The sequence below is a fragment of the Prionailurus bengalensis genome, chromosome A1 (genome assembly GCF_016509475.1).
Source record: "Prionailurus bengalensis isolate Pbe53 chromosome A1, Fcat_Pben_1.1_paternal_pri, whole genome shotgun sequence".
Classification (NCBI taxonomy): Eukaryota; Metazoa; Chordata; class Mammalia; order Carnivora; family Felidae; genus Prionailurus; species Prionailurus bengalensis.
In genome coordinates this window covers 143,768,640-143,791,404 of record NC_057343.1, presented here as the reverse complement: position 1 = coordinate 143,791,404, position 22,765 = coordinate 143,768,640, and the positions used below count along the sequence as shown (strand labels likewise).

The 22,765-nt window shown below is 43.1% G+C and overlaps 1 protein-coding gene across 2 annotated transcripts; it reads right to left on the bottom strand.

Annotated features, from left to right (window-relative positions):
- Positions 1-71: 71 nt before the first annotated feature.
- Positions 72-17,744, bottom strand: LOC122490207 (betaine--homocysteine S-methyltransferase 1). 2 transcript variants are annotated; one of them, XM_043592814.1, is made up of 8 exons: positions 17,562-17,744; positions 16,038-16,170; positions 9,469-9,587; positions 8,334-8,525; positions 7,827-7,974; positions 4,034-4,216; positions 2,426-2,654; positions 72-732 (listed from the first exon to the last, which is right to left on the bottom strand). In XM_043592814.1, exons 1-8 carry the CDS (start codon positions 17,592-17,594, stop codon positions 546-548), a joined length of 1,224 nt encoding a protein of 407 aa, XP_043448749.1. In that variant the 5' UTR covers positions 17,595-17,744; the 3' UTR covers positions 72-545. The 2 variants fall into 2 exon arrangements, with proteins under 2 accessions (XP_043448749.1, XP_043448757.1); XM_043592822.1 differs by lacking the exon at positions 17,562-17,744 and adding an exon at positions 16,969-17,095.
- Between the last annotated feature and the right edge of the window lie 5,021 nt (positions 17,745-22,765).

The window sequence follows — 22,765 nt, the reverse complement described above, 5'->3', positions numbered from 1 at the left end:
TTGTAGTGTCGCAACTAGCATGTTTTATCAGTGAGATAGGATGGAAAGGAATAGAATAGAAAATGCCAAAATGGATCTCACATTTTATTTCATTGGTTGTATAGTATGTGCTTTACTGGGTTATTCGAAAACTTTTGTTTCTTACTAAGGGTCGTGTTCAAAAGGACTTGGAAGTCACTTCCCTATAGCACTTTATCTGTCATGACAGCTCCTGTCTCATTCTCCTTACTAGGCTGCAAACTTATTGAAGTAGGAATGAATATCTGAATAACTTTTCCTTGGCCACAGTGATTTCCCTAATACCTTATACATGGTATAAGGGAAACTGTTTAAGATGTACTTCTTATTTATTTTGCTTGTAAGTAAATTTCTAAACGATACTTTTAAAATCGTCAAGTGCTATTTATAGTTCTGTGTTGTTCAGCTCCTACCAGTTTTATGTGTAGCCTAGCATTAACATAAGCATTGCTTTTAAACCGTCTTTTCCTGATTTGGGGGAACTGTGGCCCAAACATAAAAGTCACTAAAGATGGTTTCCACTGAGGTTACTGTGCAGATTTGAATTTCTGTTTTTCAAAGAGCTCTCTGAGCTGCTGCTCACTGGTGGCTTCTTTCTGCTGCATCAGCTCAGCTGTTCCTTTGGTCACCCCCCAGGCATCAGGCTTTGACATTGAAGGGTTGTATGGCCTGCCCGAGGCTATCCGAAGATTTTCCCAGTATTCCTTCCTGGCCCTGGGTGAACAAACACACATTAGACTCTTTCCTGAGCATCTGTATCTATGTCACTGAGCTAGAATATACCTCCACAGAGCTGTCTTTGGACTCTTGAGAGTATGTCCATTAAAACACATTTATTAATCTGAACTACAATTTTTTTAAGGCTCTATAGGCTAAAATTACTTTGAAATTATTTTTTTAAATACATGCATACAAATGGGGTGCCTGGGTGGCTCAATTGGTTAAGCGTCCTACTCTTGATTTCTGCTCAGGTCATGATCTCACAACTGTGAGATCAAGCCCCGTGTGGGGCTCCACCCTCTGGCATGGAGCCTGCTTGGGATCCTCTCTTTCCTCTCTCTCTCTCTCTCTCTCTCTCTTTCTACCCCCCCCCCCCGCCCTCCTTCACTACCTCCCTACCCTGTTCGTCTTCTCTCTCAAAATAAATCAGTAGACATTTAAAACACAAAAAAGAAATTCTTCATTCACCCTCCTCTGCCTTTTGCCCTCCTGGGCCATTAGCTCAGACCCCATAGCACCTTTGCATATCTTCATACTTGAACTGGCTAAGCCAACTTGAACTCGCCTGTTTGTCTCTCTGCCTACTAGTCTGTTAACTCCTTGGGGACAGGCCTGTGCCTTGTTCTTGCTACTTCAATGTCCACACCCGTGCCTTGATATAGTTGTATACAATCAATATCAGCTGAATGGAGTGGAACTACCCCTCTGCTTGGTGCTCGTCCCCCACCCTCTTCTTTATCTCGTGGCTACTTAGCCCTCAAAATACAGCGCCCCCAAATCCCTTCCTCTAAAATATCTTTCTATTTGGCAGAAATGGCCATTCCTTTCTCTTGTCACTTTCTAAATCTGTGCCTCTACCAAAGCAGTTACTGCAGTATAATACATTGGCTTTCTTACCCATTTTCCCCAGTAGACTGAGATTCTCTAGCCAGCTTTTCATGTGTATTTTCCCAGTGCCTTGCACATTGCCCAATGTAAAATATTTGTTTATTGTTCATCTACCCCACTGGGGTGTAAGCTCTGAGGGCAAAGACCTATTTTATTCTCCACTGTATTCCCAGCTCCAAGATTGGGGTTGGCACAGAACAAGCACTTAATATTTTTTACATTTAATTTATACTTAAATCTTTTTACTAAAACACTTTTTAAGTTTATTTATTTATTTTGAGAGAGAGAGAGAGAGAGAGAGAGAGAGAGAGAGAGAGACAGCATGAGTGAGCAGGGGAAGGGCAGAGAGAGAGGCAGAGGAGAATCCCAAGCAGACTCCATGCTTTTAGCATGGAGCCCTATGTGGGGCTTAATGTGAGGCTCAGCACAGGGCTTGAACTCACAAACCATGAGATGAGCTAAAACCAAGAGTCAGATGTCCAATGGACTGAGTCACCCAGGTGTCCTAACTTATACTTAGATCTTAACAGCCAATTGATTAAATGTTGTTCAGTGTCTACCACATGGTTCTAGCCCAGAACATGAAATCACACTTCATTGCAATTTATATTATTTATATTCTAAAGCCAGAGATCACTACATAGGCTATTTTATAAACATGTCTATGAAAGAATTGAAGGAAGATAACATTATTTATCATCATGCAGCAAATTATCTATACTCTTTGTTGTGACCTCACTTGGACATACTCATAATCCAAATGAGTTTCGTTTGGCAAATACAGTTTAAAGGTTCTTACCTGGCTCTAATCCATGGTTTGGTGTGCATATCCAAACCACTTCCCCAGCTGCCATGCTTTTCTGAAGCTGGCGGCAAAAATCCCCTTTCTGGGGCCAGCTCTTCTGCAATCGCCCGGATGTGGTAGGGCTCAAATCCACAGCACCCGCCAATGTATCTGACCCCCAGCTTGTAGGCCTCTCTGGCATATTTCTGAATGTCCCATCTTGTTGCAACTCTGGGCTCCAGTCCTGTAGTAATGGAGTGAATTCTTTTTTTAAAAAAATATTCAAAATAAACAGCTATAATAAGTATGTAATTTTCAAGAACTGAATTAAGTAAGTTGTTAACATTCGCTTCTTTATTTTTTAAAATTATTAGCTAATTGGCATTTACATGCCCATTTTTAAATGCTGTGATAGCCAACCTTCAAGATGGTTCCCAATGATTCCTGCCCTCTTCTGTTTTTACCCTGTGTAGTCCCCTCTCATATCAGGTTGGTCTGAGAGACCAATAGAATAGGTCAGAAGGCATGGTTGGTGACTTCTGAGGTTAGGTTATACAAGGCATTACGGTTTCTGTCTCAATCTTTATTGTTCTCTTTGAACAACTGCATGTTGTGAGAACACTCAAGCATCACAGTGGAAAGGCCAATAATTTAAGGAACTGAGGCCTCTAGTTCTGTTTAATAGAACAGCAAGACACTAACACCTATTCCCAACAGCCAACAAAGGGAGCTTGGAAGTAGATTCCCTAGCTCTCATCAGGTCTTCAGAAGACTACAAACCTGACCAGTATCTGGACTGCAGCCTCATAAGGGATGCTGAGCAAAAACTATCCAGCTAGGCTGCTCCCAAATTCATGACCCACAGAAACTCTGAGATATAATAACTGTTTGTTGTTTAAAGGCACTAAATTTTGCGATAATTTGTTCTATGCCAATAACACAGACGCTTTGCCATTCTTTATCCATGGTTCTTCTAGATGGATTATGTTATAATACCTTACTTCTCTGAGGGTCCCTATAAAATATAGTATCTAAGGACCTTAGAATGGAGTAGAAGCTGGCCAAACTCTGGCCCTGGTGATCTCTCTGGCTGGATTTTCAGGTGGACACACCCGACTTCCCACACGTGCTTGACCCCTTTTCCTAGACTGCCAAGTATTCCCTCCCTGCATCTGCTCAGCCTCTTCATTCAAAGTTGTTATACAGTAACCTAGTGATGGTATCTTCTCCTTGCCCTCAAGAACAGGGGAAAAGTAACTTGGACATAAACCGGTCTATCCTTTTAATTCTTCTGATGAGAAAATTAAGGTTTAGAACTAAGCGGTTTTGCTAAGGTTACATAACTCGGCGACAGAGCTGGAACCAGAACCAAAGTCTTTGCTGATCGCACCCGGAAGGGCATCCTTTTTACCAGCCTACAGCTAAAAGGTTCAGAGATCTTTTTTGCTTGTCGGTTCCATCTTTTCCTTCTACTGTGGTCAAATATCAAAGGGCTTTTGACTGCAGGGAGAGACACTGAGGGCAAGAGATGAGATATGCTGCCATTTCTTTGCTCTATGGCTATAGATTTGGAATTTGTCAAACATCAAGACATTGAGATAATTTATAAAATGTCTGTCTTACCAAAGGGGAATTCTGGTAGATCAATAAATCCCTGCTTGTTGCAGTCAGGAGTGTGGTAAGCCAAGGGCTGACTCATCAGGTGGGCTTTCAGTCGGGCAGCCTCCAAGCCTTCTTTCATGAGCTTCACTGTTTGTAAACTAATTGTGGGGTCAAAATGGCAGTTCACGCCAACGATGGAAGCTCCTGCAAGTGGGAAGAACAACTGAGCTTTAGGGATTTATCAGATAACCGATGGCCCCAACTCTCCTCTCTTAATCAAGGAGCTTTTATTTGAAACAGTGAATTACAAATACAGCCTTTGATTCTTGCTTCCTTGCGAACCTAGCTTACTTCTGAGTGGGAATGATTACTAACGGGCAGCAAGGGCTTTCTGGGAAAAGTGTTGTGAAGAATCTGTTACAACTGAAGTGTCATTTATGTACACTTGGCTGTCCATCTTTTTTCCAAAAAATCATTACTAAAGGTTGTTTTTTTTTTTAACTACAAATTTTAGAAGTCAACTTTTCAATCTTGACACAATAATTTTTTAACACTCCCAGCTCGTGGTTACCATACCACTCACTTGAGGATCAGTGTTCCCTTTCATCAGGCCAATTTGAAAATATCACTAATCCAGATTCTGGGAGCAGCTAAGCTGATGCCACAAGCCACAGCATCCAGTGTTCAGGGGCAAGCATCTCAGTGGTTTTCACTGAGCTGGGTCTGCAGTTTGCTCCTTCATTCTTGTTCCAATCCTCCCTCCTGTTATTTCTCTGAATCAGTTTTTTGTCCAAGAGCACCAGTGACCTTGATCTTACCAAATCCAGTTGTTGTCCCTCTGTTCTCATCTGATGCAATGTCTGGGCAGCATCATCCTAGTGGGCCATCCCCTCCTTCATCAACACTCCCCTTCTCTTGGCTTCTCATGCTCTCTCAGTGGTGCTCCTACCTCACTGGCTGCTTTCTTTGGGCATTAGGTGCCGACCCCCTCAAGGTTGAACCTTTCAATCTTGCAATGTCCTAGGATCCCAGTGGGCCATCTTTTCTTCTCCTACATTTCCTTTCCAGTCCCAGGGCTTTCAGTATGATCTATATCCAGAACTCTCCAAATTTCTCTCTCTAACCGTGACCTCTCCTTTGGGTCCCAGACTTAAATATTCAACAGCTTACTTAATATCTTCACTTGGATCTTGACTACCTTTACTTTCTTTTCTTTTCTTTCTTTCTTTCTTTCTTTCTTTCTTTCTTTCTTTCTTTCTTTCTTTCTGCTGCTTCTTTTCCTTCTCCTTCTCCTTCTCCTCTTTCTCCTCCTCCTCCTCCTCCTCCTCCTCCTCCTCCTCCTCCTTCCTCCTCCTCCTCCCTCCTCCTCCTCCTCTTCTTCTTCTTCTTCTTCTTCTTCTTCTTCTTCTTCTTCTTCTTCTTATTTTTTTGGATGTTCTGCTGCCAGAGTTTCTCTTTCCTTGTTTGACTTCATTACACTAATGAATTAATCCTATGTTGGTTACCTCTTGGATATCTATTAGGTATAAGGGTCCTTTTAAGGGATTATAGAGAAATATAAATATAGGACATGGTCCCTGACACCAAGGGTTTCATAAGGTTTGACACAAAGGGCTTCCTTAGGTTTGCTCCCTGAAAACAAAGCTCTATGATCACTTGTGAGGAAGTAGCTGTTTACTATATCCCCTTCTTGGAGACTGCTGCTATACACAAACATATCAAAGGCTCTGAGAAATTCTGTGTATTTTTCCAATTTTAGTATATGCACTGCCTAAGCAAGCACTAAGGCTCTGAGAAATTCTGTAGTGAAGGGACCTGTGTGACTTGGTTTAACACAGCACTTTCTAAATATATTTCACTACAGAACCCTAATAATGTTCTTACAGATTAGAAGATGCTGACTGAGGATATTCCAAATGAGTGGTGTAAGTAGAAAGTGTTCTAGTTGCTGAGAGGAGGGAGTGTTTACTTGGGGTATGTGTGGTGATGTATGGGGATGTGGAGGTAGAATTTGAGCTAACATTGGAAGATGGACTGGAGTTATTAGGCTGATATTAATTAAGGACCTATTTTGTGCCAGGTGCTGTGCTAGGCACAGGGCACTCAGTGCTGAGCCAGACAGACACAGTCTCTGCCTTCTTTGACCTTACAGTCTAGTGAGTCAGACATTAAAGCGATACACAAACGAGATAAGTGGCACAGTGATGTCAAGCACCGTGGCCACCTACCTTGAATGGAATGGTGGGGGAAGAATTAGACGCAGGCCATGAATCTCTGCCAATTAACAATAGGGGTCATGAAAGCCTCTTCTCATCTTTTTGAAACAAGTTAACATGCTTCTCCTCCCCCCCATTGTTACATTTCCGCCCCAAAATTTAGGATTATATAGCCTCATTCCTAAATCTAAATAATTATTATTGTTAATGACAAGTATGAAGTGACTTTTATGAAATATCAGGAGTTGGATAAAAATCAGAAATGAAACATGGCCAAACATAGTGTCTCTGTTCCTCAGAGTGAGTTGGACTCTTCCACTGACCCTGAGCTATGCCTTGCATTTAAAATGAGGCAGCTTTGAGGGGCTCCTGGGTGGCTCAGTGGGTTGGGTGTCCGACTTCGGCCTGGGTCATGGTCTCGCGGTTCGTGGCTTCAAGCCCCACGTCGGGCCCTATGCTGACAGCTCAGAGCCTGGAGCCTGCTTTGGATTCTCTCTGCCCCTCCCGAGGTCGCCTGCCTTCTCTCTCTCTCTCTCAAAGATAAACATTAAAAAAAATAATAAAGTGAGGCAGCTTTGAAAACATTTTGTGAGTTTTCCCTAATTGAAATGAAACCCAATGTTAGGAATGGAAATTATTGAAAAAGATAAGTTAGTATTTCATACCAAATTATTTTAAGTTCATTATACCGATTACAAAAAGCAGAGCATATCAGAAATTTATGAAAATGGAAAAACTCGGGGCGCTTGGGTGGCGCAGTCGGTTAAGCGTCCGACTTCAGCTCAGGTCACGATTTCACAGTCAGTGATTTCGAGCCCGCGTCTGGCTCTGGGCTGATGGCCCAGAGCCTGGAGCCTGCTTCTGATTCTGTGTCTCCCTCTCTCTCTGCCCCTCCCCAGCATGCTCTGTCTCTCTCTGTCTCAAAAATAAACGTTAAAAAAAAAAAAAACTTAAAAAAAAAATAAAATGGAAAAACTCTGGCAAAGAAGGCAACTGAACTTTTAAGTCCGATATGCTTTGCTTTTTGTATATGTTTAAAGGCCTCAATTTAGGTTTAAAATAAAACATGTTTTTCTAATGCTCCTTTTGATTTACTGAAACTCTTCTCATTTCTAGGTATTAAACCTTCAGTGTAGGTCTAGTGGCCCCTTTGAAAAGGCAGGTGTGTGTACTTCTTACTTTATTTTACTTTTTTCTCTTTTGGACTCAATATTATTATCAATACTCCTAGAAGAGCAAATTTTTAGTTTTCCTTTAAGCAAAAGTAGTATATAGGACTAACAGGTGGACCTACATTTGTATGTAATTTTATTATTTGTTTATTTTATTTTTTGAGAGCAAGAAAGAATGTGCGTGTGAAAGCCAGTTTGGGGGAGGGGCAGGGAGAGAGGGAGGCGGGGGATCCGAAGCAGGCTTTGCGGACTCAAAGCCCAGAGGCTCATGCGGGCTCCAACCCAGGAACCGCACAGTGAGATCATGACCTGAGCGGAAGTAGAACTCATAGGAAGTAGAACTCATAACCAACTGAGCCACCCAGGTGTCACTTACGTAATTTTAAAAGACTCACTAATTGCAAACTGGCCAAAACGCGTCATCACCTGCTTTAACAAGGCGCACTGCACACTCGCCAGGGCTGACGCCATGCAAATCTCCCTCTGGGCCAATGCACATGGTAGCTGCCACAGGTTTCCCGGATGCTTTCAAGGCTTCGACTGCCCACACAGCCTCTTCCACATGTTCAAAATACTGAAATAAGATCAGGTTGACGTACTTTTAATCTTGTTTCTCCCCAGTTAGAAAACGTATTCTACTGCTTAATAATTATCACTAGTTGAATCGTCTTCACATTTTGAGTGTGACCCATTAGCATTTTTTAAATGCCACAGACGGTTGATGACTGTGAATTGCAGTCAAAAGGTTTGAAGAACACTTTATTAGATTAAGTGAATCAAATTCACTAGAAAGCTTAACTTGGAAAAAAGATTTTAATACTAAATATTGCCAGCCATGATTGGCACCTAATCTCACCTGCTCCCCACGAAAGCAAAAGGTAGAGAAAATGTACTAAGCGTCTATGTCTCATCTTTGGTGATATCTTCGTTTACCTCTGCAATCAAGAAATCCACGTTCTTCTTCAAAAAGACCTCTAACTGTTGCTGAAATACTTTCTTAACTTCAGCTTCACTCTTGCAACTAAGGTACGAAGGCGTCTGGCTCACACCTCCTGCCACCAAAGCGTCTCCCTCATCAGCCACTTGCCGGGCAATGTCACAAGCAGCTTCATTCACTTTCTGCCCCTAAAATGGATGATTATATAATATATCAACATTTTCATGTGAAGTTAAAACCAAATTATTATTCAAATATCCACATCTCAGTTGTATGTTACAATAGAGATTTTATTCTAGAAAATAACAGGGACAGAATAGTTCATATTACCAAGTTGAGCAATTTGCAGTAACAACACCAATAGTAGTAATGAAAACAATAAATCCAATGATAGCATATAGGATATTACATACCAATGATCTGGGAGAGGGTAAAAATCTTAAATAAAAGGACCTGGTATCTTCTAAGGCCTAAGCTGCACTTAGAGAAATACCTAGCAAATAGTGGTGATGACGATGTTGATGATGCCATCATTAAAATGATGACAGAATTCATGACTTTTTGTCATTATGTATTTTCTTAATTAACAGATAATCACAAGGTATTTTCTAATTACGTAGGCATTAAAAATTAACACTTGTCTTCACTAAACCCCGGTGCTGTAAGTCACACAGACTCATGGAATGTTGGAACTTCTTTTTCATTTTAGGGATCAAGAAGTTGTCGCTTTGATGGCATAGTTGAATGGTTTGCGCAACACAACAAGGTTGATTATAGCTGAGCCAGGAAGATTCCAGGGTCACTGCCCCCTTGTGCCTTTGACCCTTCCCCTACACTGTGCCACATTAAAAACCTTTAAGGGTGTAAGAATTTGTTAGGTTACCCTCTCAGCAACTTAGGAGACTGAATCGCTCATCATTAACCACCCCCTTCTTGGACCTGCTTCATTAAATGCTTTTCTGTCAATTTTGAGGACTCCAGCTAAAACCTAGAAGAGTTGTTCACACATATCTCATTTCTGTATTATCTAAAAACCCTGAAGCGGCACAACATTTTTCTCTACAAGAACTTCTGTGATGACACATGTGTCTACTAGGCCCTTCTAAGAATGCCATGTATGGTTTTACTCACGGATATTTTCTCTGCAACATAGTTTCCCCTGTTCTCCAGCTTGTCTTCACTTGCATAAAAGGTGAAGGTTTGCATGACATTGGATCCAGCTCTGAGGAACTCTCGATGAAGCTGGCGAACTGGGAGATTAAATGAGGAGAGGTATTAATTACTATCAGTTTATCACCCGTGATGTTCTCAAAAGGCTATCACATAAACAGATGTGAAAACATCTGCTCACATTCCTGGTTGCTGGGCATTGGTGCATGCTGGGGGCTAATGAGAGGTAGCTCTGGGGTCTCTCGTTAAGAAGAAGAGATTATTTCTACCATGCACGTGGGGTGAAGGGAAGAGGGAGATCCCACAAGGGAGGAATCATCATTTGAACATTTTTGCTGGGCAGAGAAGGTGGGGAAAGGCATTACCTACAGAGGTAAGGGCTTGAACAAAAAGGAGGCAGGAGTAGGCTTGGCATTTGGGGGTGCAACACATAGTCTGAGAAGCTGGACTTGAGGATGTATAAGAGAAGTAGCAGGAGAGGCAGGTGGAGAGGTGGGCTGGCTGACAGAGTACCAAGGGCCTAGAACATCATCCTAAGGAGTCTGGGCTGCAGACCACAGGTTCGGGGAAACACCAGCAGTTTGTAAGCAATTGAGTGATGTTATTAGTTCACTGTTTTTGAAAGATAATTTTGGTAGTAGGGTGGACTAAGAATTGGAGCAAGGTTCCCAAGCATAGGTCTGTGGATGAATAGTTTTTACAGGCTAAAGAAAATATGGGGCTCCCCCCCATTTGATCAAATAAACTCATTTTAAGGAACTACCTTTGCTTTAAATAGTAGTCCTAAATTCTGGTTCCCCATTAGATACTCTGCAAGCTTTTTAAAAACAATGGATGCTAGGGCCAAATTCACAAATATTCTAATTTAATCGGTGTGGGGGCAGGGCATAGATTTTGTGTGTGTGTTTCTCCAACTGATTCTTATCTGCAGTTTTGTTGAAAACCACCAAAATGCTCTACTTTATTTTGGGAAATAAAGACTAGGACTGGGAAAATGCTCTATTTTATTTATTTATTTATTTATTTATTTATTTATTTATTTATTTAGCTGATATTTTATTTTTGAGATAGAGAGTGCACAGGGGGGTGAGGGCAGACAGAGGGGAGAGGGTGGAGGGTCTGAAGCAGGCTCCAGTGACAGCAATAAGCTGGACGTGGTACCCGAACTCAAGAACCATGAACCACGAGATCATGACCTGAGCCAAAGTTGGACACTCAACTGACACCCACCCAGGCAACCCTATTTGTTTATCTTAGAGAGAGTGTGAGTCAGGGAGAGGGGCAGAGAGAATCTTAAGCAGGCTCCACACTCAGCTTGGAGCCCCAATGTGGGGCTCAATCCCATGGCCCAGGGATCGTGACCTGAGCCAAAATCAAGAGTTGGATGCTCAATTGACTGAGCCATCCAGGTGCCCCAAAATGCTGTTTTTATAAATGATAGTGAGACTTCCCAGGTGTTCGTTTTTGTCAGGAGAATCAACTGGGCAAAGTAAGAAGTCGGCAATCCTGTGTCAGCCCCTGAAATCTATTTTGACATTTCAGAGGCCTTTAAAAGTAAGAAGGTTAAAAGTCAAAAGGTCTGGGAGGGACTACATTAGAGGCTAGGAAATTATTAGGACACTGGAGCCCTTAGCCCTTTATGGAAGAGGAGTCTGGTGTCTTTGCATCCTAGCTACCTAGTAGAGGGCAGAGAACATAGGAAGCTCAGTTTTGTTTTTCAGTGAGCAAGAAAGTGAAGCAAAAAAGCTTTTGAATTTCAGAAAATGGGTTTCTAAGCCTGGAAACTCTAGTCCTGAGTGGGAACTTAGAAGCTTGCCTAAATGAGGAAACCTCAAACTTGTTTTGTTTTTCTTTTTTGTTCTTTGAAGTTCATTTATTCTGAGAGCGAGAGAATCCCAAGCAGGCTCCGTGCTGTCAGTGTGGAGCTGGACGGGCAGGGCTCCATGTGCAGATTGAACCCACCAAGTGTGAGATCACGACCTGAACTGAAACCAAGAGTTGGAGACTTAAGCGACTTAGCCACCCAGGCGCCACTAAAAATTGTTTTAATTAGCAAAATGCACCAATTAACAACACTTCATACACAGTCCCCGTTTATTAATCAAACACAGAGCTGCTGTGGTTGGAGCAGGGTGAAGGGCCTATAGATGGGGTTTTGCATACACTAGGATGAGATGGCTTATAATTGGGAAATCTACCCAGGGGGTCCTTGGGTGGATTTTTAGAAACTCTGTTTAAAAACCCTATCATAGGGGTGCCTGGGTGGCTCAGTCGGTTGAGCATCCAACTTCGGCTCAGGTCATGATCTCACAGCTCGTGAGTTCAAGCCCTGCGTCAGGCTCTGTGCTGACAGCTTGGAGCCTGGAGCCTGCTTCGGATTCTGTGTCTCCCTCTCTCTCTGCCCCTAACCCACTCTTATTCTGTCTCTGTCTCTGTCTCCGTCAAAAATAAATAAACATTACAAAAAAATTTTTTTTTAAATAATTAAAAAAACAAACCCTGGAATAGCGGGCAAATTGTGTATATGTATATTTTACACTGCGTTTTATACCCTTTTGTTAGATTTTGCCAGAAGGCAGTGACCCAACTCCTTGCTCTTAATCAATTTGATATTCTTCTATGCTTCTTAAAGCTGCAGAGCTTCTCAAAAGCATAACCCCACTTAGACTCACATGGGGGCAATTAATACGGATTCAGATTCCCTACGCCACTCCAGATCCAGCAAACCTTAATTCTTTGCTGAATTCTTTGCTAATTCCACTGGGTACAAGAACAACAATTTTTGGCATAGACTTTAGTAGGAGAATTAGTCCACTTAAAATAAGACAAAAAAACTCAAGAAACAGAGGGCCAAGTGATAAACATGTTGTTTCTGCACTAATAAAAGTAAAATCAATATCAGAACAGTTTCTCTCGAACTCCTCTAATGCATAACTTAAAAAAAAATGTGACTTATAAAATTGAAGCTTGTGGTTTAAAAAAATTTTTTTAATGTTTATTTATTTTTGAGAGAGACAGAATGTGAGCAGGGAAGGGGAAGAGAGAGAGGGAGACACAGAATCCGAAGCAGGCTCCAGGCTCTGAGCTGTCAGCACAGAGCCGGACATGCAGCTCAAACTCACAAACCATAAGATCATGACCTGAGCCAAAGTCGACATTTAACCAACTGAGCCATCTAGGCGCCCCTCAAAGCTTGTGGTTTAAATAAAAGCCTTATTTTATTTACATGGCAGAGTTTGCACAAAGGTAGCTTATCATTAATATCAGCTTGGCTCAAGAAATATTTCATTGAGTTTAACCCAGCAAGCTGACCTTAAGAAACAAACCATAGAGGGGCGCCTGGGTGGTTCACTCGTTTAAGCGTCTGACTTCTTCAGCTCAGGTCATGATCTCATGGTTTGTGGGCTCGAGCCCTGCTGACAGCTCAGAGTGTGGAGCCTGCTTCAGATTCTGTGTCTCCCTCTCTCTCTGCCCTGCCCCTGCTCGCACTCCATCTCTCTCTCTTAAAAATAAACATTAAAAAAAAATAAGAAACAGACCATAGATATATTTTAAAACCTCATTCTTGTATCTTAATTATTCCATTGTGTTCCTTAAAACCCTTTAATGGCAATGCTTCCCAAAGCATGGTTCACCTTGCTATCACCTGGGGACAGTTATAAATATGCAGGTTCCTGGACCCACTCACAGACCTAATAGATCCAAATGTCTAAGTGGAGGCTGGGAACCTACAATTTTTAACCGACTGCTGGTACAATAAAAATTTGAGGACTACTGCTGGTTTAGCTTCCCGAGCCTACTGAATTCCTCCCTCCCTTCCTTCTTCCTTCCTTTCTTTCTTCCTTCCTTCAGGGGTAGAACACAGCATTATTTCTACATTTATTTGGAAATATGAAAGTTGTGTATATTTGCTGGGTTTAACAGTGTGACTATAGCTGTCTTCCTTTGAATACTATTTCAGGATAGTGTGATTTGAACACAAAATTTCTGTACTTCTCTAGCAGAAATAGAGAAGTTATTATCTAGATACTATATAAGATATTATCAAGAGAAGAAACAATGAATTTAATAATAGTTAATACTTGTAGTGTTTGACGTGCATCAGGCACTATTTTAAAGACTTTATATACAACTTATTTAATTCTTATAACTTTTGAAGTAGATGTCAATATTATCTCAGTTTTATAGAAGAGGAATCTGAGTCCCAGAGAAGCTAAGTGATTTCCCCAAGGTCACACAGCCTAGTGGCTGTCAAAATTTGATTCAATTAGCCTGAATCCAAAATCGGTATGCTTAATTGTAAAGCTGTACTCTCAGTTTATATGCTTTGTTAGTTTCTATCCCTTATCACTGAGTTCACTGAAATATGCTCTTTAACAAACATTGAAGACAACTGTTCAATGTGTATAATATTCACAAGAAATTTTCCTCCAGTTTCCTCTGAAAGAGTCCACTTCTTTCACAGTGTTGACTACTGATAGCTGTCCTCTGAGACCTTCTCTAGGAAGTGCCCTAAGCCAAAGGGTGCTTCTTTGCCCAGGGGCTAAGCTCTCTCTTAGAAGAGGAGAGGGTTGATACTTCGCATGCAAAGCTTGGTCTATTGGTAAGGAGAGAACAAAGATCCAGCTCCCCGGTCTCAATTTGGGAGTACTCTGAAGCACCTGTCCAACTCCAGAGCTTCCTGAGGAATTGGCCAAAGCCTCTGTTACAACTGCATTATAGTGTAATTCCTCCCTCTGCCCAATCCTGCTTCCCTCACTCCCTTAGAAGTGTTATTTCATAAATGCACTCCTCATTAAAACTCCTGAGCATAAATCTCCACTTCTGGCCAGCTGGTAACGAGTACCTAGCTCATCATGGGTGGCAGAGTTCCCAGCATGCTCTAGGGGTACAATTGTTTAAAAACTTTCACCTGTAGTGAACTAGAATGAGATGCCCTTAGAAGGGAATGTACTAGCAGGTGCACTATCTCAAATGTTTGAGAGGTTCAGAGGAAGTCGTAATTATAAAGACTTTAGAATCGGATGGCTATCGTTGGGTACCACCAACATACTGGAGAAAGGCAATGAAAGGTTAAGGGTGATTCATCACCAGTTTAAGACAACGTCTGAAAGTCTGAGGATCTCCTGGGTGGTATATAAAGAAACACCTGTTGTAGCTATAGCAAGCAGAAAAGCTGAGGATCCGGCCCAGGACTAAATTATACAGGGAGCAGAGAGTCAGAGAGGTTGAATCATCAACCACAGAAGGCTTCTACTGCCAAAGTCAGGGTCTGATCAGGAAGACATAGGACCCTGAGATTGGGGTGAAGACATATGGGTGGATTCACTCATAACCTTAAAAACCCAGATTCCTCCCTGAACTCTCTGGGACTGCAGAAGTGGCCCATTTCTCTCTTTTAAAGATTAATGTTTGGGGCACCTGAGTGGATCAGTTGGTTAAGTGTTTGACTCTTGATTTTGGCTCAGGTCATGATTTCACGGTTCTGAGGACGGAGCCTCGCATTGGGCTCTGTGCTGACAGTGTGGAGCCTGCTTGGGATTCCTTCTCTCTCTCTCTCTCTCTCTCTCTCTCTCTCTGTCTCTCTGACCCTCCTCTGCTCTCTCTCTCAAAATAAATAAATACACATAAAAAAAATAAATGAATGCTTCCTCCTTGCTTTAGGTTGATGCAGAAGCCTTGTAAGACAGCATTATCTCCCTCATGTTCCATCTCACCTCCCCTCTTTGCATCTCCCTGTAAGAGATCTGTGGTCAAAAGAGTAAAGTGAGAATAAGGTACATGGGTATGGGTGCAGGGCAGGTAGATAGTTGAACTTAAATAGGATGGGGCTAGTATATAATGCATTTAACTAGTTGGCAAACGTACAATGGAGGAGGGCTTATCTCCCAGACAGTGAGTGATGCTGTACCATGGAACTTAAAGTGGGTAAGGAGGGGGGATGAACACGTGGGGACAGAATAGATAATAAATGCTAACATGGAAGGGATGAAGGACTGAGAATCTTGGTGAGGCTGAGGAGTGGGAGAATTAGAGTTGGCAGGAAAGACAGAAAGAAGGTGGTGGTTAGAAAATGGGGCCCTCGTAATTGAGATTTCCAAAGTAGACAGCTAGGGGTGATGGCAAGGTCTAGGAGTGCATTGCTGAGGTGGAGGGTGGAAGAAACATTCAACTGGAGATGAGATCAAGGCACTAACAGGAAGAGTTCTGGACAGATCATCTGCATGGACACTGAAGTCACCCCAAGTGGTGAGGGAGGGAAGGGCAGAGAGGAAAGCAGTGAGCCAGGTTCTACACTCACCTAGAGCGAGGGGCAGGAACCAAGAGGCAAACACAGGTGACAGCCACAGGAAGGGCCATTGTGATCATCCAACCCGTGACTCTGTACTTACATGCCTAGCACAGTGCCCAGCAGGCAATAATGAATGTTGGACAATGTGCCACGAATGTCTGTGTTTGATGGCATGCTCCTACACTGGTTGATGTCGCATTCTTTTATGAGAACCTAGAAGAGAGCTATATGCACCAACCTGCCTCTGGGTGTTCCACTGCGGCTTCTGGGGTCCAGGGGCCTGCCTTCACATAGCCCCTCTTCTCCAGTGCAAAGACAAACCCTCCATCTCCAATCACAACTTCTCCAGCATTTAAACGTTCTAGGATGCCCTAAAATTACAGATGGGGGGTGGGGGGCGAAGGAAGGGAGTTACTTGAGTTTGAGACAATTTTCTATTTTTAGTACTTTTGCTATGGTATTCTTGAGAAGTATGATTTCTTTAGAATTCACAGAAAGTACATGTATTTATAAATTGATGACTCTAAGGCAAACAACCAGAATGCTCATATAATGAAAATATGAAAATATGTGTATACATGTGCTAGGGGTGAGGGTCTTTCAGAACACAATAAGAGTTTTGAAGAATGTGGTGGGAGGATGTTATCTTTGAAGAAATATCTACAGAAAGATTAAGTGAAAATATTTTATTGTAAAGCCTCAAATGAATACTTAAGCACACATTCTTAATATGGTGAAAGCTAGTTTTATTCTAACAGCCCCTACAGTTGGCCTGGCCCCATCTGTCTGTCAGTCCCTGGGGCCCTCTGTCAGCCAGGCGGGGGCAGGGTACTTTGACACCCAAGGGTCAAGTATATTGCTTCCTCCCTCCAGCCCCAACCATAGTCCCACAGTCCGTCTGTTCCTCCATCCATCTATCCATCCACCCCTCCCCCCCCCTCCCCAAACTAGCCCAAGGCAGACAGTCTGTACTGGAACGCTCATCCCAACTAGGAAAGAGATAGGCTTGTCGTTAATCAGGCGGTGGAGTTGCTGGATTTTGGTTTTTCAATCTTTTTAACAGCCCTTACTCAATATCTTACAGTCCCTGTGCCCATTTTTTTCCCCCCGAGGCTTGAATGGTTCATTTTATTGTGATCGCAGAAATCAAACTGCGGATGCAAACTTACCATGGCTCACCCAACGCGTGAGCCTTGGGGCTGCGGCGGGACCCGGACGGCTGCGTGCCCCAAAACGCGGCAGGTAGGCGGCCCCGAGGCCCCGCAGCACCCGTCGAGGCGCGGGCACGCAACGGTCTGGCAGCCGCGGCCGCGCGCCTCCCTGGCCTGCCCACGCAGGGCGCAGAGGGGCGCGCCGGGCAGCACGGGCAGTGACGCGGGGTGGCCAGGGGAGCCGGAAGCCACCAAGAGCTCCCTAGTCCCGCCGCTGTCGGGAAGAAAAGTCGTGCCTGTGGGTCTAGGAGCCCCACCTCTGAGGTAGTGCTCTGGTGCGGGACTCAGAAAACGTTGGGAGTCTTGGAGCTCTGGGGGTGTCCCCCCGGGTCACGTAGATCTAGGGCGCGCTCTGGATATGGGCAGGGGTGTTGGGGGGAGGTCAGAGGCACCTTGGGGTCCCGCCCGAGAGATTCTGAGAGCACCTTTTGGTCACAGCCAGGCTCTGGGGACCCCTCTGCACTTCCTGACGCTGGGGCGCAGGGCCGGTGGGTCGAGCCTCAGAGCCACCGCTGGGATGGAGAGCGCCCTCGGGTCCCCTGTAGACTCACCCTCTTGGCCTTTTTGCCCCCAACGGGTGCCATTTTCGAGGTGTCCGGTGGATAGTAGACACGGATGCGGACAGACGAGGGGAGCTTTACCCCGCGCGAAACCGGGAGCTGCCCCACCGCCGCAACCAGGCTCTTTATATCCTGTTCTGGGCGCGGGGTGGGTTTCCCCAGCCTTGGCGCGTCCAACGCGGGCCTTGCGCATGGGAACACGCCCCCCCCAGCTTTATTATTGAGTCCCGCGGCTCGCTGGGAACTTGCCCTGTGGAGGAGAGGATCGAGATTGTTCTCTCAAATAGGTGAGCAAACAGACAAGTAAAATAAAATAACGAGGTTGCCACTCGCTCAGGTTTCTAACCTACCAATACACGGTACCCCCCCTCACCCCCCTCGCTCGCATCCAGGGGTTCCGACCCTGATTTATCTCTCTCTTGTCTGGGATCATGCACCGTTACCCACTTAAGTCACCGGAGTTGGCCCCTAAGAATTCCATTCATGCACAAATATTTGTCAAAGGCCAGGATACAAGGTTATTGAATGAGGAGGCGATGCCCTGGGAAGAAGTTCAGTCTGAGGTGTGATCTGGGCGAAATGCATCCGGGAGTTATGTAACGGAATACAAATACAGCATTTACAGAACGTCTAATACTAACTCTGAATTAGTGGGTATGTTCAAAGTGACCTTCTGCCATATATCCAAACATGCCGTGCAGTTCCTAGTAACACAGTAGTTTTCTAGTAAGAATATCTTTGCAATATATAACCAGGACAGACTTTTAACATCTATATATGACAGTGGAAATATACCTTGGACATTTCAAAATTCAGTTCGAAAATTGTGTGTAAAGACATACAGGTATTAGAAGAACTGGGAGGAAATAGAAATGTTAATAGTAGTTATCTGATGATGGTGGAATTAGGGCTTGGTTTTATTTTATTATGTTTTGTTGTATTCCCCAAAATATCTCTACACTAATAACACATAGATTTTAAAATAATAAAAGCATTAGTTTAACAAATGTGCACCACCACAGTAAATATCCTAGAGCACAGAGTTAAAAATCCTGAAACAGAGTTCAGAAACTTTTACCCAAATAAAAGCACATAAGAAAATTTTGTATGTGGAACAGTAACTTCCATTTCAACACATGCAAAGAAGGAAATTATTGTAGCAAATGATGAATTAATAGAAATTTAATTTTTAAAATGATGTGCACTTGAGATACAATTGAGAAAATAGAAAAGTCCTTTTTCTTGTGTTAATTGTCGAGCTTAAAATGGGAAAAAATGTAAGGATGATGGATGCGTATATTGTAATTTAAATAATTGAATGTTTCATTTACCCAGCAAGAATGAGGAATGAGGTAAAGTCATCCTTCCCAGTGTTTAGATTTTCGACCATTAAAGCATTGGAGTGTCCGAGAAGCTAATAGTTTAGTTAATGAATTAACTACTTATGGTTGGACCCTGATGAGTATTGGAGAAATACAGGTTCAGGGTGAGCCCGGCCGTGGCTGCAGGGAGTAGCTGTAGTGGCGGGTACCAGGCGCTAGGGGGCGGTATCAGGGCTCTGACAGTAAAAGCCGAAAGCCGCCTTCCGCAATTTCACACGGTTTCAAATTTAGCAAAATTTAGGAGAGATCTTAAACCATTAGCACTTAATTTAAAAATGAATTGCGAATTTTTAGTAGATAATGGAGATACAATGCAAAATTTTAGTCTTTCCCCAGCTACTATTCCCAGTACAAGCCCTTCCTGGAGGTAACCACTTTCCCTGTTGTTCCGGAGGAACTCTATGGATATATTTAAGTATATACACATATACCTAAGGATTTGCATTTAAATGTAGGACATTTTAGTTATTTATACATTTGTCCACCTCTACCTTTTCCAAAATGATTTATGGGCAGTTGTTGAAAAAAAATTTTTTCCCCCCCACAGCTTCACAATTTGCTATCCTACTTCTCCACCCCCATCCCATTTAGGGCTGTTAATAAGAATGCATTCACAAAAAAAAAAAAAAAAAAAGAATGCCTTCGCCTACTATTTCCACAATAGATAAATAATAGCCACAGTTCACTGGGTGTTTACTATGTACCAGGTGCTACATTACATCTTTCACAGACGCAATATTATTTACTCCTTACAACTCTGTGAGGTGGGCACCCCCACTTTGCATTCAAGAACCATGAAGTTAGGAAGTACAGCAGTTATCTGCATGACGTCTAAAGTTCCTTTGCCCCATTCCCAAAGGACTAAGTCCGCTTGGATACCACCTGGGGAGTGAGTTCTGTAATAACTGTTCTTGGGAGACTGCCCATGTCCTCTGTTGCCTGCTAGAGCCATGAGATGACGAAGGTCATAATACTGAAGTCTTTGGCCTTTTACAAGCTCATTTGGGGTTAAAATAAATCCTGAAGGGAAGAAGGAGGGTTAGAGCTGAAGATCCACCCTCCTGAGTTTTATGACTTCCAAAGAGAGGCTGTCTGTCTTCTGCTGGTGCTTTGCTTTACTTGTAACCCCACTTGTTCATTTAATAAACCTTTAAATGTTTCATTCATACAATGTTTCAAACACTGTGCTTGCCGCTGGAGGTACAGGATATCTCCTTTTTTTCCAAGCGGGAGATAGAAATCATCTCATGTAAGAGTTAAACTGTCCCCTTTATCGATATGTAGATGGGAAAATGTGAGGACTTTTCATTTTCTGTTCACTTGGTATCGTCTTCAAAACGAAAACTGTCTTTTCTCAGGTCGCTTTAGAGTAAAAATGTTGCATTTAGCCTTTAAGCCTTTGAAGATGTGTCATGTTTTAACACCATGTAGAGAACAGTGTTTACAAACTGGTGACATGGAAATGTAGCCAACCTCTGTGTTTCCTTTGGCAAGGCCAGTGTTTTTAGAAAATGGAAGTTCCTTTATGTAGAGCCTTCCTGTCTGCCAGTCCGCCCCACATTCCTGTTCTCTTCTTGTTCACATAGTTACCTTATCTTGAAGGCATTTGAATTTTCAACTCCTGCTGTCAATAGAAGGTATAGTTGGGGTTATTAAAGATTTATGAGATGTCCTTCAGTTTGAACTCTCCCAAATGGCCCCCAAATTGAAGATTTTACTTTCATTCCTATTTTTCCAAGGCTAGTAACCCCCAGCTATTTTCTGTTGCCACTGCCCAGGATCAAAATAAAGGGATGGTGGTGGTGGGTTTTTCATCTACAACCTTCCCCCCCCCCCCCCCCCCCCCCCCCCCCCCCCCCCGTGCACAGACTTGCCTCACTTCACGTTTTTCTGGTACTACTTCATTCCCTCTGGCCTGGGAAATGGCCACACACAACACACCAGGCATACCAAATCACCTCACACAATTATCCCCTTTTTAAGAGCCTTGGTTTATTCATATGCAAAATTCAAGTTGAAACTAGGTGACTTTTCACTTTGTTTTTGTTTTCGTTTTGCAGTTGGCTTGGCATAAACTTAGCTTTGCATATACTAGAGCACAAAATAGCCTCTTCCCACGGTGCTCCCTCTGCCTTCCCCCTTGTGGTCATTAAGCATTCCCTTAGGTTGGCTCAGAAAGTTCATCTGGCTCCTGTGTGTGCCCTCCAACTTTAGCCCCTTCCTACTTTCTGGAGATACAGCAGAGTATCTCTATTTTGTTTTTTTCCTAGACTATTCAGGGCTTCCTTCCACCACAAGTAAAAATGTTTGTCTCAGCGCTGGTGGACGGGCCAGCTTGTACAGAGTCTTCTGGTTTCCACAGAAGAGTCCTCCAGCCAATGTTCCTGTGAACTCTGGACACACCCAGTTTCCCACACTATCCTTCCAGCATGGTAATCCCACCCCAAGTTTTCTTTCTAGCTCTGAAATTTTCTCTCTTCTCTCTTTCTCTCTTTTTAATGTTTACTTATTTTTGAGAGAGAGAGAGAGAGAGAGAGTGTGTAGGGGTGCAGTGGGAGTCGGTTGGGGGAGAGGCAGAGAGAGAGGGGACAGAGGATCTGAAGTAGGGATGCCTGATGTGGGGCTCCAACTCACAGACCCTGAGATCAAGATCTGAGCTGAAGTCAAATGCTTAACCTACTAAGCCACCAGGCACTCCTCTCTCTTCTCTTAAGCTTTTCCTTTAACACTCTCTTCTGCAGTCATGTGCCTTTAAAAAACAAACAAACCAACACCTAGATAACTGTAACTTTTTGGGCACCTATTATATGGAGTTAGCTGTGCTAAGTGCTTCAGAGGCATTATGTAACTAACCTTCATAATAACCCTAGGGGATGGGGACTTTGCCATCCCCATTTTACTGATGACAGTATTAAGATGCGTAGACTAAATGGTGACTTTCCCAAGATCACGTCAATAGTAAGCATGGAGCTGGTAGGAGGGTTTTAGCCTATGCAGGATGAAGCCAAAGGTCACACTCTCCAGAGCTACTCTATATTTCATTTTCAGTAAACCGATTTTCTAAACATCTTCCCAACTCTTTATAACCTCATCCAGTTCATGCCTGCCCTCTCCCCACCCCCTACCACCACACACTCACTTGACCCAACCACAGAGGTCCCTTTTCTTGTCAGGAGAAGTTCAGATTCACTGGATGTATAATTTGTCATCAACAGCAAATGGTCTGCCCTGCGCAGATCATCTCCCACAAATACACCATGACTTCAGGATTGTGTCCAACCCTTGGGTTGTCCAGTCACTCGGAAACTTTATTATTTTCAACGGGTTTCAGAGAAGAGAAGCCATGATTTCCTGAGATGATCCATCAAACCTTGGTTTCTGTCATCTTTGTGACCTACTGAAAGATAACTACCTCTTTGAATGGGAAAAGGTGGAGTAAAGGCTACAGATCCCCTTTTTCTCATGGGGCCGCCACAGGATGTCTTTGTAGTACGTCAACTCGAGTATGTAGCTCCCGATTTCAATCCCATGTCCTGGTTTAGAACCTGTGGGGGATATCACACCACATTGCTGGTTGTGGTGGTATGAGATAAGGTGTCCAGCCCAGGGAAGGGTTAGACAATCACAACATATTTCCTTTTTCTTTCAAGATTTTAAAATTTATTTATTTTAAATCTACTTTTATTTTTTTTATTATTACCATTTTTTTTAAATGCTTATTTTTGAGAGAGAGAGGGAAGGAGAAAGAGAGAGAGAGAGTGAGCAGGGGAGGGTCAGAGAGAGAGGGAGACACAGAATCTGAAATAGGCTTCA

Bases quoted from the DNA above. Each gene is read 5' to 3' on its own strand.
- LOC122490207 (XM_043592814.1), bottom strand. From the start codon at position 17,594: ATGGCACCCGTTGGGGGCAAAAAGGCCAAGAGG. The intron at 7,975-8,333 runs GTAAACGAAGAT...ATCTTATTTCAG, and splicing joins TGGATTTCTTGATTGCAGAG to TATTTTGAACATGTGGAAGA. The intron at 2,655-4,033 runs GTAAGACAGACA...CCATTACTACAG, and splicing joins TCTACCAGAATTCCCCTTTG to GACTGGAGCCCAGAGTTGCA.